The sequence below is a fragment of the Desmodus rotundus genome, chromosome 9 (assembly GCF_022682495.2).
Source record: "Desmodus rotundus isolate HL8 chromosome 9, HLdesRot8A.1, whole genome shotgun sequence".
NCBI lineage: Eukaryota > Metazoa > Chordata > Mammalia > Chiroptera > Phyllostomidae > Desmodus > Desmodus rotundus.
The window spans coordinates 58,323,647-58,343,290 of record NC_071395.1 but is presented as its reverse complement, the minus strand read 5'-3'; the positions used below and the strand labels follow the sequence as shown (position 1 = coordinate 58,343,290).

The 19,644-nt window shown below is 55.8% G+C and overlaps 1 protein-coding gene across 1 annotated transcript in view; it reads right to left on the bottom strand.

Moving 5' to 3' along the window:
* WNT3A (Wnt family member 3A) overlaps positions 1-12,475 on the bottom strand; it is a 40,821-nt gene extending 28,346 nt beyond the window's left edge. Inside the window, exon 1 of the mRNA XM_024560603.3 lies at positions 12,236-12,475. Within this exon, the coding sequence (XP_024416371.2) occupies positions 12,236-12,306 (71 nt within the window). The 5' untranslated portion in view covers positions 12,307-12,475. The remainder of the gene's footprint in view (positions 1-12,235) is intronic.
* Positions 12,476-19,644: the final 7,169 nt, after the last annotated feature.

The following is a 19,644-nucleotide window of genomic DNA, read 5'->3' as shown; positions in this document are numbered from 1 at the left end:
TCCCTGTCACTCTCGGCACTCAGGCGTGGAGAGCCATGAGGAACGAAGCCCAGACCCTGGTCCTGCTCACCACCCCCACTTCCTGTCCAGTCCACTCCAGCCCATTTTTGCGCCACCCACCCACCAGATGGCCTTGTCCTGGCTCCAGGAACTGCGCATCCTGTGTGGACGCTGTGTGTAGATGGTTCTGTCTACCCCAGGCCGAGGTCAGCATCTGTTTCCAAACCTTCATGCCCTACTCCTGACAAGAAGCAGGTGCTGGGGGCTCCACATGGTCTTGAGACCAAAATCCTTGTAGAGGCATATCCACTAGGCTGCATGCCCATCCCACTGGACCCACAGCACCAGGGGAGAGTGTACCCTCGCCAGTGAGTGGGGAGAGGCAGGTGCTGAGGCCCGGGCACCCTTCACTGGCTGGGCGTCCAGCGGGAGAGGTTGGGGAGGAGTCCTGTGGCTCAGGTCCCTCTAGTAGCTCCAGGGGTGACTCCCATAGGGGCCCATCTCTCGCCGGGAGGAAAATTCACACAGCTTTTGAACATGCTTTCTGACTTGGAGACTCAGACAGACAGAGAAAAGGACTCTATCTCTCTGTCTTTGCCAGTCTCAAGGTGCTGGCCCCGTGCCAGATGGGACGCCAGGATGCATTGTGGGTGGGGGTACAGGAGGGACAAAGTGCCCACCCCAGAGGCCCACAGGCCCACAGAGAGCCAAGTGCCTGCACCCTGGCGCTCCACACCTCCCTTCCTGCCTGCGAGTTAGGGCCAGGGCAGGAAGAGTGGGCCCAACCTGCTTCCTTCATACCCCATGCCATTACTCTGGGAGATGCAGAGACGGTCTCTCAGGTTCACAACCTCTCCCCAGATCATTCCTAGAGATGCTGAGTCAGCTCCCACCTGCCTCCTCCTGGCCCTCCTCTGGGCAGGCCCTGGCTCGTCGCCTTCCCAAGTGAGGCCAAGGTGCCAGCGGTCGCCAGGCCAGATGCTGCTCCAGCTGCTCCAGCCTCTACCAACCCCACCTGGATCCCTCTCTTACCCCATTAGTTTCTTGAATTGCTTCCAGAAAGGTTTCTCTGTCCAAGAGCCAGATGGCCAAGGGTGCCTGGGCAATGCAGACCCTTCTGGAGAAAGGCTGAAAGTGGGGGGCAGGGGGTTTCCCTTTCTTACAGGGGCAGGGGCAGGGCCAGTGTTGAGCAAGAGAGGGGCAGGGAAGAGCCAAGGGGTCTAACTTGGCCACCAAATGTTGGTTGGGTCTTAAAGGACAAATTGGGTCATTAAAAAATCATATAAGCCCTGGCTGGTGTGGTTCATTGGATTGAGTGCCGGCCTTCAAACCAAAGGGTCACCAGTTCAATTCCCACTCAGGGTACATGCCTGGGTTGTGGGTCAGGTCCCCAGTAGGGGGCTTGAGAGAGGCAACCACACATTGATGTTTCTCACCCTCTCTTTCTCCCTCCCTTCCCCTCTCTAAAAATAAAGAAACAAAATCTTTAAAAATAAATTAATTAATAACAAAGTCATATAAAAATTCCAAACATGTTCACTAATCTTATGTGGTGATCATTTCGCAATGTGTACATGTATTTTATCAAATCATCGTGTTGTACAATGTCACGTGTCACCTGCACCTCAATAAAACTGGGAAAGCGTCCATACTACACACACCCAGGACCCAGATTTCTAACGAAGGAGAAGGTAGACGTCCCCGTTCAATCAGTACTTGGAAACCATGGTCTGTGGGTCCCTCCTGCCACCCTTCCAGGAGGAAGTGGGGAGCTCTGGGTGTGGCTGGATGGGAGAGTGGGGAACAGCCTCCATCTGCAGCAGTGGCTATAAGGGGCTCAGTCTCCTAGGATCACCATGTACCAGCCTCTCGGAGGGTCTCCCAAGGACTAGAGGCAGTACCAAGTGGGACAGGAGCAGGGAAAGGATGCCCACAGAGACACTGGTGAAGTTGTCTGTGTGTGGCTAGTGGCACCGTGCAGGAGGGCTCTCTACTCTGAACAAATGTGCTTGTTGCACAAGATGTGAGTGTGAAGGGAAGTGGGTGCAGCGTGGAATGGGGGGGTGGGACTCACTGTGAACCAAGAAGAGGAGACACAGTTGTGAGGAAGCAGCAGACCAACATGCAGTTGCAGCCGCAGCACAAGGTTGTGATTCCGGAACAAGTGTGTCTCCTTGTGGGGCCGACGCCAAGGCAGAGAGCACCAGGGCATTTTGTGATCTCTGCCCTAGCGTTATCTGAGATGAAAGTAGCTGCTTTCTCCTGGTGACACTGGCTCAGAAACTGCCTGCACTGTGGCAGTTTGCCACCGTGTTGGTAACTGAAGGTGAGCCCAGCCTCAGCCGGCGGTGGGTACAAATACAAATGCCATCAATCCCCTCTGCCCCAGGGGCTGGCCCTGAGGCTGCTCGGGGCATCTGAGGGCAGCTGTGCTCTGTGGGGGAGCAGCTCATGGCTCCCCCTACCTCACTGCCCAGCAAGCCCAGATCCTGATGTGCCCCTGAGTCCCCACCCTGCTGCCCAGACCGCGACAGACTGCAGATCACCCTGCTTCATCGGCAGAACCTGTGGTGGGTGGCAGATGTCAATCAGGGCCCCACTTGCACAGTTCTGGCAGCACAGCCTCCACCTGGGGGTGAACTCGGAGTCCCAAGGAGCTACTCTGGCTCTGTGAGGGAAGGGCCACTTCCTGAGACCTGACAGGGCCTCCCAGGAGCTAAGAACGACTAGGTTGACAGCAGCAAGTATGTGGGGCTGGATCCCTCACCACAACGACCTGATTTGCCAGCTGGGTGAGGCTGGGAGAGCTTTGATTTTGTCCTCGTGAGATCCAGAGCAAGAAACCCAGACAAGCCCCGCAGCCTCCACCAGCAGAGCATGACCTAATGAATGGGTGCTGCCTGAGGCATGAGCCTGGTCACTTGTCACTCAGTGCAGACTGTTGTGTTCCTGCAGCTGCCTCTGCTCACAGGCCCAAAGGCACAGACCCTCATGGGCTGCTGAGCCTTCCATGTGCAGCCCGAGGGTCTGTGCCAGTGCTGCCTTTCCCAGGCAGTTGCCAAGATCTTTAGCTAGCTCTTCCAGCTCCCTACGCCAGCCTGCACCCACAGGGCCATCGCTCCCCACAGCTCCCAACCGTCCGTCCCCCCCCCCTGCCAGCTCTCAGAGGCTGGTTATTTATTCCTTCCAAAGACCTGGCACTGCTGGGGCCTCTGCCTGTAGTTAGCCACTGCTCAACCCCCTACCTGGCCCACCTGCCCTTCACCATCACCTGTGTGGCCTTGGGCTCTGCCCCGCCTACTCTGTGTCTTCCTTCAACCTGCACAAACTGTAGAGGTGGTGCCCAGGACCCTCTGGACTGGGAGGCTGTGGCTCAGAGGAAGACACCAGCCAGCAGACAGCTGCCTTCTCACTGTCCTCACATGGCAGACAGAGAATGAGCTCCAGTCTCTCCATGTTCTCATGAGGACACTGGCCTGACCGTGGGGGCTCCACCTCCTAACACTTCGCTCTGTAGGTCAGAGCTTCAACGTGGGAATTTGGAGGACATAGACAAGTAGCCCGTGATGAGTAAGATGCACATCGAATCAGTAAACAAAACCCACCGGCCACTGCTATACCCACATGTCTCATTTCCATCATGGAACCATCATTAGGGGGTGCAGCTGAGGCAGCCCCTGCCTGTGCCTGGGCTGGTCGATTCTGCTTGCATCCAGGGCACCCTCTGTGGTTTGGCTTCTCTAGCCGACACATCAGGTGTCTGGGTGAGAGAGAGGTCCTGCCGGGGGTGGGGGGGGGGTGGGCCCTGACCTGCCAGCGTACGCACCACAGGACCTGCTAGAAACTTGAGTTCCCCAAACCTGCTGGGTCAGAAACATGGCCTGGGAAAGGAGTTCTGGTTCTGGGTCACTGAGGGCTCTGAGTCCTGGGGCTGCAAAGCTTCCCTGCTTGTGAAGAGACCCCAAGGCCCCTTCAAGTCCACACCCTTGGGCGTGGCAGCCAGGGTTCCTCTCTGGTTTCTGCTTCCAAACCCCAAAGCTTCTGGAAGCATCTAATGCCACCTTTGAGAACACAGGCTTGGTTCAATCCAGGAGGACATGTCTGATCCAGGTCAGGAGTGGGGCCAGACATGAATCCCTATGGCCCCATCCACCTTCCTAGCGCAACCACGTGCCTCCCTCCAGCCCAGTGGTCCTGGAACCAAAGGTGAACAGGTCACTGGGGCCGGGCCCACATGTCCCCTCAGAGACACCAGGAGGAGGAGGCGTCAGTGGTGACCATTCCAGAAGCCACGTGGTAGGAAGGATGATGCCTGGCCACAAGGGACAGTCTGCTCTCCAGCCTGAGGGGACAAACTGGAGTCTCCACCCAGCATTAATGAGAGGGGTTCTCAGGAGGGGCCTCAGTATGGACCCAGCCTCACTGACCTCAGAGCCCGGGCTGAGCTCTCACCTGGAGTCTGGGTGTCGGGTTAGTCCTCCAGTCTCCCCTGGGGTCCAGATGGGGATGGGAGAGGCCTGGCTCAGGGGCCACTCACAGGAGAAATGGCTGAGTCCATGTGAGCACGGTAGTGGCATCCGAAATCCCTTACCCCTCTTTTAACCTAGATCACAGCAAAGGCCTGACCCTGCCTCAGGGATACAATGCATTACCCCTTCCTCACGGCCATCGCCACTGAAGGACATTCCAGCTGACAGCCACTTGGGGGCTCCCAGCCCTGCCCTGATCCAGGGGCCTGGGATTGTGATTCTGGGGGCCTGGGAACCACAGGAGCATGAGGGCGCTGCCCACCGAAGGAGAGGTTGAGAGGCCCTCGACCTACCCTCCCTCGCTTCACACACTTTCTCCATCCGCCCCAGCTATGTGACTCACCTGCTAGGAGGCCTGCATTTCCCTCCTTCTGCCAACCCCGAGGTGCAGGATGGCACTCCAGGAGCACCCACACCCCCACAGAGAGGCTACAACTTTTAACTGCCTAGCTGGACACCATACCCCAATGTCCCACAGGCCTCTCAAAATCAGAGGGTCCCACATTGAATGCAGCCCCCTAGATGGTTCTTTCCCTCCCTGGGCTCTGAGCCTTTACCCTGGATCTCAGCTCAGGAGAGACCCTCCCTGCAGAGGGGCCAACAGTCAGACAGAGCACACCCACGCCACAGGCCTGCATCACTGCTGGCATCATCACTGAGAAAGTACCCGAGATTCAGAAAATGCTTAACAGACAAGGTAAGTCTTACAATGCAGAAAACTAACAGCTCTGCATGGTTTTTTTTAACCACAAGTAAAATGAAAAGAACCCACAGTATTAAGTCTGTGAGATGACAGACTTTTCCGAGGTGAGGAATCACCTTCGGCCCAGCAAAGTGGCCCCTAGGCTTGGTTCCAGCAGCGTCAGGGCCATGTGGACCATGCCTGCCACTAGCCCTGGTGGTTTCCTTCCTCCTCCCTTGCTCGCTGCTATTGAGAACGATGCTGCTGAGAGGCTGGGCACCTCGCCAGACTGTCTTGCTCGGAGTAGAGGTGGCGCTGATGTGACATGCACAGGAACAGACCACTGGAACCCAGTCTGGCTGATGGCCTTCACCATGTAGATTTTACTGTAATTTTGTGGTGAGGCCAGAGGACGGAAGAGGCTCTGGGCAGAACACGGATTTCCAGTTAGAGGGGCTGGCCCTGTGCACCATCCAGGTGGGTCTGGATCAGGGGCAGGATCTCGGTTTTCTTGAATCCTGGCCATGAGCATTTTGGGGGGTCTGTGGGTCGGGGCTTGGCTGGGCCTGGAAGGCAGGATGTGGGCACCAGCTCTCCTGTTTTTCTCAGGTTTAATTGTTTTTGCCTTTCTTCTTTTGGGCCTCAGTTTCCCCCTCTCTCTCAGAAGGCAGGGGCCACATTCTATCTGAGGCTCTCAGAGCGAGGTGAGCAGTGGGGAGGTAGATCCTTTGCACCTTGGCGGCCCTGGGCACATTCCACCCCGTGTCAGCAGGCCATCTCTCCCAGGAAGCTCTCTACGCCCCAGCCTTGTTGTCTGCCTTCTCATCCTGCCAAAGCTCACCACCACTTCCCACATATCCTGCCACATCTGGGCCATGAGGGCCTTTCCCAGAGGGCAAAGCCTTGTCTTCTCTTGTCCTTTGAGGGCATAGAGCTCTGCCCAGGCCCTGGGGGAGTGAGGAGGTCCTGGGGCCTCTGCTGCCCACCCTGCAGGGTCTCTGGCTCAGAGGGTCCTGGTTTGTGCAGGGGGTGTCCCCTGTGATGATGCACGAGGCCTCCAGAGCACCTGTCCTGGTTGGAATTGCTATTTGATAAGATTAGAGCCTCTCCACGGGAGGAATGAGGTTCCTGTCCTGAGATCTGAAGCCCTAAGTGAGGGCTGCTCCCCCTCAGGGTTGACGGCTACTCAGCTTAATGGGTGGACTCTGCTGCTTTGGGCGGAGCTGTCCAAGAGCCCTGAGGAACTGAGGCTCCCCCATTGGTGCAGACCTGCCCCAATAACCTCCAGGTTCTGCCCACCGAGGGGACCCCAGGAAAGGCAGCATGCCTCCTTTCTCTCTTCCACTTGGAAGACCCCTACCCAGGAGCCTGAGTGTCTTCTCCATGGGGAGGGCCAATGGGAGAGGGATACCAGGACCCACCTTTCCCTGCCCAGTGCATGACCCTGCCTGTAGCCCTCCCAGCACCCCCAACCCACTGGGCCAGCAGGCATTACTGACACATACTTTGAGCAAGTCCCAGCAGGTGGGCAGAGGCTCGCGTGCCCGCGGCCAAGCATCTGCCCGCTTCCCTGGGCGGCAGCGGCACGTTTTGTCTGGGAAGGAATGTGGAAGCGCCAAAGCGTGAAACACCTCCAGGGTGTCACCTGTGGAAGCTTGGAGGGAGACCGAGGCAGCGCTCCCCAATGAGTCATGGGCACCCAGCCCAAGAGCAGGGAGCTCAGAGGGGGGCTGTGAGAACATTCAACTATGTCCTCATGTCCCCCAGCTCAAGCCACCCCATACACCTTCTGTTTTTTATAGGAAAGATTCCATTGGTTCATTCACTCATTTATTTGTTCATTCAACAAAGTCTTACCAGAATTTTCAGAGGGAAAATGGCCGAGAAGAGAGGAAGAAAGAGTCCCCTATAGGATTTCACTGTGGGTGATGCAGGGACATTCCTGTGCCAATTCTACAAAGGGAGGGAGACAGTGAACTGGGAGCAGGCTGCCGGGCTGGGTCTGTTTCCCCACAACCTGCGACTGGTCAGGTCCTTGTCCAATCCAGCATGGGTGCACCAGGTAGGGCTGTCCCTGCTGTTTGTGCCAAGGTGTCTCTGCAAGGCCCACCCAGTACAGTGCACGTCTGACACCAGCCACTGAGCAAACATGCAACCCAAGCGGCAGACTGCACCTGGTGGAGTTTAGGGACATTACCAGGAGGGCTGTCAGTGGCAGTGGTGGAACCCAGATGTCCAGAGGCCCACACTGCAGCAGGCTGTCCCTTTCCACACCTGCAGGGCAGCCCACCACCTCCCAAGCACCAGAATTGGTACTGCTCTCAGACCCAGGGGGCTTTTCTACCCTGAACCAAAATCCACTTCCTGGCCACCTGCAGTCTCTGACCCCCACCTCTCACACCTGGCACAGCCGTGTGTGATCCTGACACTTCACAACCCTCCAACCACACTTTGCAAGGGCAAACACAAGGCCTCATATTTGGTTCAAAAATCCAAATGCAGTGCTGGGTGGAGAAGCAAAAGGGCAGTGGTCCACTGGGCTGCCTGCCGCAGGGTGTTTTGGGTTCAAGGCACACATAGGTAGGTGCTTTTCAAACTCGCTAGAGAACAGCCTGCACTTGGAGTCTTTAGAATCTTCTCACCCATTATAAAATACCCAAACCTGCAGCAGTGCAGGTACTGCTGGGACATCCCCGTGCACATACTTTCAATTTCTGTTCTTATTTCTTCGCGGACAACCTTCGGACCTCAGTCTACATATAACTGATACCTACTTGGACAGGCAGCACACCCCGGCCCTGCTTTCCTGTCCTGGGCCACACCTGTGGGACAGGACCTGTTGCCTCCCATCCTGCAGGCTGGAGACTTGCCCTGGGCCCACTGTGAAGAGTGTGATTTGAGTGATTCGCAGCCCCTCTGAGATCGTTCTTCTGGATGTACGCATCCTGTTCTCCCGCCACAAAGCATTTTAGTAGGTTTATGCAAATAAAACAAAAAGCCACTCCACAAAAAGTGATAACAATCCCAGCAAAATGGAGGGCAACCACCCTGAGAAAAGCTGCTACACCCAGACCCCAGATAGAGGCCTAGGTGTTTGGGTGGCTAAGTCAGAAGGATGGATGGGAGGGTGAGTGAGCCTCACTGGGCTTGTGAAGGATTGAGATGAGGAAGATCTGACTTGGCAGTTGTATGAACTAGTGTTCTGACCACATAGATTTTACTTGTGGCCATTTCTGACATTGCCCCTCAGTACAAGGATGTCTGTTGGTGGTTCTGTGGGGGAATGCTGTTCCCAGCATCCCAAGACCCTACACCACTTGGGAGTCAGCTGGTGTCTGGATTTCTCTAGTTTTATAGGCTAGCTACCACCATCGCCAGCCTCAGAAGTGCAGAGAGAGAGAGAGAAAGAGAGAGGAAGGAAGGAAGAGAGAGAGAGAAAAAGAAAGACCAACAGACAGAGAGCCAGAGAGAAAGAAACAGAGAGACAAGGACAGAGATGTACTAGCTACTGCCATCATCAGCCTCACAGTGGCAGACAGAGACAAAGACAGAGACATAGGGCAGAGGGAAAGGGAAGAATTGGAGAGAGGCAGGGGGCAGGGCCGCCCTGGGCAGGCATACAGAGGTAGGGTGGCTCGGGAAGTCTTGCCCACTTGGGCCCTGCCTGTCTGAGAAGCCTGATAGCCTTGCTTAGCCCCCTTCCTGCTCTTCTTTCCCCTCTTCCTGCTGCTGGTCCTCCTCCTCGATCATGCTCTGAGGTTGAGGATCCTGGGCAGCACCTCTAGAACTCTCCTTCACCTGCTCCTTAACTCAACACACACCTTCACCCTACAAACAGTGGGGCTCCCTGAGGGAAGCCTATGTCCCACTCCCAGACTGAGAAGACCCTGTGTACCAGGAGCCTGTGGGGCCAACAAGAGGGAGGTCCATCACAGAGGAGGTTCTGGGGGGTGGGGGCAGGTAATGGTCTTCCTTCGGGGCCAGAAGGAGAGAGAGGGCTGGGCACATGCTCTTAGCTGGTGCCTGCATGCCCAGGAGTGTGAATGGGCCCGGCAGGGTCTGGCAAGGAGGGTGGGGAGGCCAGGAGAGGAGGGGAAGTAGGGAGCACATCTTAGGCCTCTGAGCTGGCCCATCAGTGGAAGAAGTCCGGTTTCAGTCTCACACTGCCCTTCTCAGCTAGCTGGGGCAACATCTGACCCAGGGCATGGCCTATGTGATGGGGAGCCTGGGGTCCAGCAGGGACTGGTGAGGGGCGAAGCAGCAGGAAGGGGGTCTCTACAGACAAGGGGGGGCAGGCTCTCCTTGTGGCTGCAGCCAGTGCAGTAACCCTGGGCAGCGGGTGTGGGATTGGCTCAGAGGGCGAGGATGGAGGCTGAAGAGGGCCTTGGGGCCTTGGACATGCCACTGGGGGTTGGGAGTGGGTGGTCTACAAAATGCCAGTGCCCAGACAAGGGAAGTGGCAGGAAGGTGCCCAAAGCACAACAGGGTCCATGCCCACTGGACTCTGCCGCCAGTCCCGTGTCCCAGGGGCCTTCCACCTCACTGATTCTATAGGCAAGCAGCCTGGGGAAGGGGTGCTGGCCATGACCGCATCCCTTCTCCAGACCTCTACCTCCACCTCTCACACAGGAACACATGCTCCTAGAGGTCTCCGCAGCTCTTAAGGTCCTGGGTGAGGGCTGTTTTGCTTTACCACACTGAGATGATCCTGAGGGGCCTGTGGCCCTTCAAATTCCTCCAGCACCAAACTCCTCCTCTCCCTCCACCCTCCCACCAAGAGCCACACCAACTTCAAAAGCCTAATTACTCCTGATTTTGGCTGTTTCCTGGTGGTTTCTCAGGTGAGAAAGTCCCCATCCCTTTCACTTTTATATGTGAGCTGCAGGGGTGGGGTGAGAAGGGATGGGACAGTGGCTTCCTTTTGGGGAGGGAGGTTGAAACTGAACAGCCAATTAGGGAGGCTGGGTGTGAAGGTGAGAAATTATAAAGGGAGGGTCCCTTTCGTCCCCTTGGTAGGGGAGGGTGGACAGGAGAAGGGAGATGCCACCTGTGGGAGCTCTAAAAGATGGGGAGTGAAGATACTGTCCCTGCTGTGAACCTCCATCTTTCCATGAGCCCTTCTCTCTGTTCTGACTGTGTGCCCTGTGGCACAGTGTCCTTCCTGTGTCCAGCTGGCCTGAGGGCAGAGAGGAGGGGGAATCCGTGGGCCCCCAGGAGCGGTTTCCTCCACCAGACACGCTTGTTTTCAGGAAATGGAGAATCACTGAGTGTGCAGGCAAAGTGGGGTTTCACCCCAACCCTCTGGGGCCACAGGCTGCCTGCCTTAGGCTTTTGTTTGGGCCGGTGCCAAGTGGTAGCTTCTAGTGAGAGGACACCTCCTTCATCTGGAGAAGATGGGTCAGGGTCCCTTCTGACAGAACACATATGGCCCAAGTGAAAAGGGTGACATACGTGTATTGTGGGGGGCAAGGCCAGGGTCCCCCGGGGCCAACGGGACAAAGCTCTCACTGCCTGGGGCAGCCAGGAGGCTGGTGACAGGGCTCTTCTTTATGGGAGGAGCGCGGGGGCGAAGGTGCTTCCTCCTGCGCCCAGGAATGCGGCGGCGGTTCTAATTAGAAGCCAGCGCAGGAGTTGGCGGCCGCGGGGCCCTGTTGATGCTCTCCCCGGCTGCCCCCGTGGCTGGCGTAGCGAGCATCAGGGTCCCCAGATCATAGGCATGCCCGTCGCAGCCTGCGCTGGGGGAGCGACTGGGCCTGCAGGTGCCACGCGGATGCGGGGCGCGCAGGGGTCCCCGAAGCGCATCCTCGCCGTTCCAGGGCCTCTCCCAAGCCCCCAGACTCGCCCCAGCCATCATCCTCCCGCCCCGCCCCGCCTGGCTGCGCCTGGACCCTAGTCTCCACCCTGGGCGCCCCCACTCTTGAACCATTTCGAAGAGAAAAATTATTATCGGATTAGATGTACTTGGGCTCGTTAGGTCTCCCCCTTCCCCTCGGCGTAATTATTATAATTCCACCAAGCCGTCGGAGAGGGCTCCTGGGAGTGTGAGTGCAGCGTGCGAAAGTGTGTGGGGAAGCTTCTCTCCAACTCTGGGTCCCCTCCAGCGGCGCGCCCGGCCCCTGGGCTCCCGCTTTCCCCCCCAGGGAGGCCTGGGGTGACCGTGGCCTGTGAAGGAGCTTCCTAATGAGGTGCCACGAGGGAGAGTAACCCTGACCCTCCTCCCCCAATATGTGCGGTAGACCCTCAGGATCCCTCCCTCGGTTTGTCTGAGCTTCCATTGCCAGGTTTAGGAGGGTCTTACAGGAATGTGCCTTGTCTGGGGCAGAGGAGAGAGCGCCCCAGCCTTCTCAGCGGTGGGTTCCCGTGCCTCTCACTCAGGGAACCTCAGACTCGACGCTCTCTCCCTCCGTACCTCTCGGCAGTTCCTCACTGCCATCGAGGTCCGGGCAGAGGGCTCGCAGAGAGGGCCCCTCGGGGACACCCTTGCCGGGACAGAGGTGGAGGCGCGGAGGGCCTGGCGCTGGCCCCACTGTGCCCGCCGCTCCCGGCCGGTCCCCACGGCTGTCTTTACGTAACTGCGCTGCCCCGAGCTGTTCGGTCTTGTCTCAACGACTTTGTTTTAAGGTGTGTGTGTGTGTGTGTGTGTGTGTGTGTAAAGTACGGTCCTTGAGGAAAATCTTTGGCGAATCTCTCTCTCCCTGCTCGCCCTCCCGGCTTTCCTTGAACTCAAGCTGCCCAGACGTTCGTGACACCTGTGTGGACCCTCTTCCAGCCTCTCCCCAGCCCACTGTTCGTCCCGTCTGGCGCCGGGGCCCCTTCGGGTTCGGGGTTCAATGTCCCCGGAAGCTCTGCCACCCGCATCCCAGCCCCGGCCCGAACTGGTTGAAAGTGGCGACCAAGGGAAACAATCCGCCCGCGGCCCGCGGAGTCGCAGGAGTAGGGCATGGGCTCCAGGTTACCGCGGTCCCTGCCCGAGGGGACGGCGGCTAAAGACGCACAGAGGCGATCGCGAGGAACGCTCACTCACCACCAGATCGGATAGCTGCCCAACGCCTGCTTCAGGCCGTGGAAGAATAAGAAATACACGAGCGGGGCCATCGCCAGGCGAGAGAGCGCGGGCGCCGGGCGGGCCGGGGCCCTGGGAGCTGGCGAGTGGAGGCGCTGGGCCCTTCTGTGGCCTCGGGGTGCGCGGGGAGCGCGGGTGTTCGCGGGTGTGCGGGCTCCGAGGGCGGCGCTGCGCCAGGTGGGCCGGCGGCCGGGCGGCGGGCCCGGGCCCGAGGCGGCGGGGGACGGCGGGGGCGGGGCAGCGCCGCAGGGGGCGCCCGCCGAAGCCCTGGCCGGGGCGGGGCAGGGAGGGCCGGGCAGGGGGCGGGCGGGGCCCTGGGAGCTGGCGCGACGGAGGTGCCGGCCCTTCCCGAGGCGGCAAGATGCGCGGGGTGCGCTGGGTGCGCTGGGTGCGCAAAATGTTCAGGGTTTTGCTGTCAGATGGAGAGACCACACGCGGCCGGTCCGGAACCTGGACGGCTTGGTCGGCAGTAATTCTCTCCGAACTCCCGGGCCGCGCCTTGCGTTTGGAGTCCCGTGCGCCCTGTGAACACTGTGGGACGCGCTGTCCTGCTTTCGCTCCTGCTTCTTCTGTGTCGCGCACTCTGCCCTCATGGTGACCAGGCTGCCGCATCTTTCCTTCCATCTCCTTTCCAGGAGCTGGGGTGGTGGGTCAGTTTGTCTGAGCCGGCTCCTCCAGCCGCGCCTTGCTGGTCCACTGGGATCCGGGGTACCAGAGCAGCTGGGCAGACGGAAATCAGAGAGTTTGGGGACCACCTGATCTGGGGATAGCTGCTGGGTGAGCTCCCAGGGTGCAGCCATGTATCTGAAAGTTAGGACTGGGAAACATGTAGTGACGCCCTCACTGTCTCCCCACACCCCACAGGGGAAGAATAACTCTGGGACCTCCCACCACCCGGTCTGCCAGGGTTGCCAAGGTTTTTTTTGTTTTTGTTTTTGTTTTTTGCTTTTTAATAACCCAGAAGGGGTTTCTGACAACTGAGGTAAACCTTCTGGTTCAGCTGAAGGGTAAAGGAAGACCAGAAAGGGAAAGTGACTTACCCAAGTTCTCCAGGAGTGGCTCTCTGGCTCTCTGGCTGTCTGGCTGCCTGGCTTTCAGTCCACAGTGAGACTGTCTGCAAATTCATCTGTAGCGCAGGGAGACAGAGAGGCGATTACTTGGGGAGGGGAGACACCCCCAGTTTTCCCTGGCACACATGACAATAACAGGCGAGAGGCCTGCACCCGTGGAGACTGGTCAGTCTCAATTACGCTGTGAGGAAACAGAGCAGGAAATCCTGTTGCCATTGGGGGACTTGGGGCAGAGGAGCAGAACTGCAGCTAGAAATCCTAAATTGAGTTTCTCTCGTAATGTCTCTTTTCTTGGAGCCACTGCTCCCCACCACCTCTGAGCTGTGTGGCACTGCACAGTGTGGTCTGCAGAGTGCAGGGTCCCACCATGAGGCCCCAGTGCAAGGGGTGGCTTGGTGTCCCTCCAGGTTCAGCGCTGGCTCAAGACTCAGAGGCAGCACTCCACAGCATGCTGCCCTATTTGCAAAAGGGGCCTGGGGGCCTGTGTATGCTGGCCCTTGGGTCACCTGGTGACTTGTACTGGGAGCCCTTTCTCCTGTGGAGCAGAGCCATTGTGTTACAAGGAAAGCTCTCTTCCCTTCACCGGCCTTGGGATCCAGTTATGTCTACGCATGCCCGGCCCTCCAACCCTCCTCTGAGTCACGGCATGTCCCACACCCCCAGAGGGAAGGAGCGACGAATTCTGCAATGAAGTGGGTGGGCAGGAGGGAGCTAGATTGTTCTCCTCTGGACTTCCCCTCTCTCTCTCAGAGAAAACTCCACCCAATTATGGAATTACTGGGGATCTGGGCTGTGGGAGTGGGGTGGGGGCCACGCTGTAGCTCCCACCCCTGCCTCCCTAGCTGTTTGGCCGCCTGGATTAGAGCCGAAATGGGGAGTCCCCTGAGGCTGCTGGATCTATACACACAGGGGTGGCTGTCCTGCTGGGATGGGCACAGGTGGGCCTTGTCTCTTCATCTGTCCCTCCAGGCCCCTCTCAGCTGGCTCCCTTGCCTGCTCCCTTCTCCTGCTTGGTCCTTGTCCTCTGTCAGGCTAGGTGGTGGGGAGGGAAGACAGAGTGAAAGGTTAGCCCTGTCACGATCAGGTGAAGGCTCCCTGTTCTGGAGAGTTCCCTGAAGACCTGTACCCAGGGAGCTGCAGCCAGGGCAAGCTCTTCCTTCACCCCATTTTCTAGGAGCCATCAAAGCCTTTGAATCTTTCCTGCAAGCCTGGGAGCATGGGACAAGGCTGCCTGGGGTTGGTGTGGAGAGGGACATAGGTGCAGGAAAGGGAGGTTTCCACTAAGTTGGGTGGTGAGGTTCTCTCCTGCTCCCTTACTTTCAGCTGGAAATTCTGCACCTTAACTGGGAGAGAGACACTCCCTGCCCCCCCTCCACACACACATCTGCTTGTGCCTCTTCTTGCCTGGCCCTGGTGGTCGGGCATGTCTCCCTCCAGGAAAAAGCTGCTGAAGGTGAGGTCTTTCCTGGCAGCGCCCTCTGCTGTCAACCAGAGGGAGTTTCCCTGACCCACCCAGGGCCACACATCTGACACCACAGCATTCCCTCTTTGAGGATGACTCCTGTGGAAGGGTCTTGTTTTTGCCCCTTAGGGGCTGCTTTCCTTCCAGAATAAGTCCTCAGGGAAAAGCAGGTTTCATCCCAGGGGCTCTGGGAGGCCCCTGCTGGGGCCAGGAGGGGAGGGGAGGACCTGGTGTGGGGGGCAAGACCTGACGGGAGGGCAGTTTGCATTCTGAGGTGATGAGCTCCCTGTCTGCAGAGGCATCTAAATCCTTCATGACAGGTTCCAAGAGGAATTTTGTAGTGGTACTTTCTGTATTAGGGAGGGGGACGCTAGACTATCAGACACTAACTGACTGATCATTCACTTCCTTCTTTTGCAAAAAGAAGTTGAGGAGGCAGGAAAGGATATGGGCAACCAGGGGCATGGGATACGGAGGTGGGAAGCCAATGGCTATGCCCTCAGAGGGACCAAGTGTAGACAGGATGGGGAGTCTCAGGTCAGAAGTGGGGGAGTTCTTCCTCCTCCTTCTGGAAGTCCCCTCACCTGCTGTGTGTACTCGTGTGTCTCACTCTGGGGCACCTATGTTTCAGGGGTGGACCCTTGCACTGACAGGCAGAGGGCCCAGACTCTGTCCATGCTCAGTCATCTTTCCAGAGTGCCCAAGGCCAAAAGACATACCTGACAGTATTATTTAGCAAGTAATTAGGTCCAAAACGATAATACTTAGTAGTTCTTTAAAAAAAATTACATAAGTGAAAAGAAAAAAAATACTATTTTTATTTCATTCACACATAACTGCAGCTACTTGCTGATGGGAAGCTATGCCTGCAGTTGGCAAGGACACCTCACTTTCTGTCCCCATGGACTTTCACTGGTACTTGCTTTTTATGACAGCATCAGCCAGAAAGCCAGCCTGACAGAGATACGATAATTACCAAAGGAATGTGGCCCATCCCAGCTGAAATGTGGCTACCTGGAGCTCCTAGGTGTCTTCCCAGAAGATGATGATATTGCTGTGTCTCCCTTGAGTGGTAGTACCCTGGGGGTTTGCTGCAGTGCCCTGGGTGCCTCGTCACCCAGTTTGGAAACCATGGCTACAACACAAATAGCTGGGAGTGGCCCCCAGATGCACGGTCCATCTCAGCTTCTCTGCCTCCTCGTCCCTCCCCCGACCTCAGATGCACCTCTTGGTGTGCCCTGCTGCACACCTAATCTGGCTGTGTGTTCCTGGATCATTCCATTGGCCCATATCCCTTTTTCTTAGTTTGTGGGCATATTGTGTTTTAAGAGTCTTTCCTCTTCAGCTCTGGTTGGTGTGGCTCAGCAGATTGAGTCCTGGCCTGCAAACCAAAGGGTTGTTGGTTCGATTCCCAGTCAGGGCACATGCCTGGGTTGTGGGCTAGGCCCCCAGTAGAGGGAGCTCAAGAGGCAACAACTCATTGATGTTTCTCTCTCTCTCTTTCCCTCCCTTCCCCTCTCTCTAAAAATAAATTAAAAACAAAACAAAATAAAAATAAGTCTTTTTTCTCCAGCCCAGAGCCCTGGCCAAATTTTTGGCTCTCCAGGTTTTCCTTGCAAAGTCAGGCTGTTGATCAGATGACTTCTTCAAGCCCCTTGAGACTGTGACAACAACACATGCTCTAGGTTCCAGGCTTTGCCTGGTGCTGTGGTCCCTGATCTCACTCAGAGCTCTGGGGGCATATGTTTCTGTGTTTCAGGTGGGCAGAGATTGCCCATACCCCCAGAGGGTGGTGGGGCAGTATGGGTCTCAGTCTCTGTGGATTATGTGTTTCCCATGAGAGCCAGTCTCTCCCAATATATGGATACTGGAGGTGGAACTCGAAGTTCTGAGGCCATCTGGTAGAAGACCCTTCCACCAGGGAAGACCCTGGTGGAGAAAAGCCAGGGCCAGGGTGCATGGGCGGGATAGGTGCTTGTGCACTCATCTTTCTGAGCTGCCACATGGATGGAGAGTGAGGCCTCTTTCGCAGTTGCTATTTCTTTTTCTATTTTTTAAAGGTTTTATTTATTTCCTTTTAGAGAGAGGGGAAGGGAAGGAGAAAGAAAGGGAGAGAACCATCAGTGTGTGATTGCTGTTCACGTGCCTCCTGCTGGGGACCTGGCCCAAAACCCAGGCATGTGCCCTGAGTGAGAATAGAAATGGTGACCCTTTGCTTCTCAATCCGACACTCTATCCACAAAGCCACACCAGCCAGGGCTCGAATTGCTACTTCTAACTGCCCCCGAGGGCTCCATTTTGATTTTGATAGGAAGTTCTAACTAGACCCCATGGAAGCTGGACCCTTAGGGCAGCCTCTTCTTGAATGAGAATGAAGACTCAGGGTGAGTGGCAGAGGGGGAGGGGTAAATGGGTGAGACCTCTATTTCTGGACCCCACCCCCCAGAGACCCTCCATGCCTTTCAGAACATCCACCCTGAGTCACCACACACCTAGCCTGTGACTCTGGATGTCATGTGGGAGGCTGTCATCCATGGCTAGTGGAACAAACAACCCCAGAACAGCCCTAGCTCAAGCAGCTGCCTGTTGGCATGACCTCCCATTCCCTGGCTCCAGCCAGCGCAGCTATCAGACCTCCACATATCTGATTATCAGAGCAGTGAGTGGGCCTTGAAGCATAAGAAAACAGAATTTGGGGATAAAAAATCAGCATCGTGGAGTTCTGGGATCCCAGACTCTCATCACCGTGGTTAGGACTATAAATTAATTTTCTGGCATTTCAGCTTCCTGGAGGCTTGGAATCTTGGCTCTGTGGACTTACTTGCTCACCTATAAAATGAGGTTGTTAGTCAGATTTCTGTCTAATGTGCTATTTTGCTGTGATGGCCAGATGGGGTCATTAGTGTTTGAGTATTCAACTGTGGAAGTTCCACTTCTGGGCCTACATCACCACCATGTGGAGTGAGGCCGCAGAATGGACAGAATACCTGGGGCCACATTGAGGTCCCTCAGTGGCAGGCAGTGCCCATCTGGGCTTGGCTGTGGGTGGACAGAGCCTCAGTACCCCCTCAGCTCTCGGCCTTCTTGTGGCCCCTCCTCTTGGTAACAGGACGACCAGTCCTGGAGGGTCTACCTAACTCCTGATGGGTAATCCACTTGATCCTGAGAACACTTGAGACACACACTGCTACTGTCCTTGGGGCATGAGTTGGAGCTGAGGCCTAGAGGGGCTGAGTGTGGGGTTCCCATGGCCAGTGTGCAGAGGGTTAGGGCTAAGTATAGGTGGCTCCCTGGTGGTGTCTTTCTCACTGCTCCATCACATGGATTCCCAACTGGAATCCTCTCTCCTTTGGTGTACCATGCCCCCAGTGTCACCTTTGGAGCCTCCCTCAGTGATGGTGGGGGACACATGCATCTGCCAGTTTCCATTTCCCCAGGTTGGGGGAGACTGGGATGTCACCCCTCCACATCTCTATGTTGGGCTCTATGGGCCAGGATGGGTGGAGCCTTGTCCTGGGAGGGTGTGAGCAGAGTCAGGCAGAGGCCCCAATGCTGTCCAGGTCTCTACTGGCCACTCTCTTCCTCTTTTGTTGCCCTCTGGCTCCAGTAACACTTGACAATGTTTCCTCTGGGGCCACCAACCCCTTGGTGGGCCACATCCTTTTCCTACCTGCTTTCAGGGCCTCCCCACCCAGTATCCCTATCTCCACATGCCCCCAAAAGCCAGCCTGGTGCCCTGCCAGCAATGTCTTTCACTTCCTTCTATAATTCCAGTGCATCTCCTCCTTTCTCTCTCAGTAAACTCCCTCCTTTTCATCTCATCGAGGGAAATCAAGACCATGTGCTTCCCCATTACAACCTGCAGTGGGACCTCCATCTTCTGCATCAGAGGATGAGAATTCCACAAGCCCACTGGTCCAGAGGTTTAGCAAAGCGTTTGTTTTCATTCTTTCCAGGCTCAGTGACCATCCTTCTCTCTCCTAAATCTTCTATCTACCCTAGACCAGCTACTTCCTCTTAGTCTGGAAGCTAGATGCTATTACAAAGTCTTTCCATTTCCATTTCCATCATTTGCTGCTAGTACCTAAAAATACCATTGATTTTAGTAACTGATCTAGTAGCCTTCCCAAACTCATTTGTTAGTTTTAGTAGTTTTTTCCCCACCATAGATTATGTAGTACTTATTGCATAGACAATTGTGACAGTTTTATATCTTCTTTCAATTCTAGATATATTTCACTTCTTTTTCTTGCTTTATTGCATTGGCTAAAAACTCCAGGACAGTGTTGAATGAAAGTAGTGGGAGTGGATATCCTTGATTTGTCCTTGATGTTGGGGACAGACATGCAGGGTTCCACTTAAGCATGATGTCAGTGGTAGGTTTTCCATGATGCCTTTTATCAAGTTGAGGAAATTCCCCTGTATTTCTAATTTGCTGAGAGTTTTTATACAAATATCAGCATTTGTCAAATGATTTTTCTCCATCTGTTGAGGCAATTATATGTTTTGTATTATGTTAGTCAGTTTATATATTGAATTCTATTAATTGATGATCAAATAACAAACCAACCTTGCATTCTGGGATAAATTCCACTTGGTTATGATGTATTGTCTTCTTAATATATTGTTGAATTGGATATGACAAAACTTAGTTAAGACTATTTGTATCCATGTTCATGAGGAATATTGGTCTGGTGTTTTCTTATAATGTCTGTCTGATTTTAGCATCAGGGTAGTTCTGGTCTCATGGACTACTCATGTGTTTCCAACTCTTCAAATTTTTAGAAGAGTTTGTAAAGAATTGTTATTTCTTTCCTGAACATTTGGTATAGGTCACC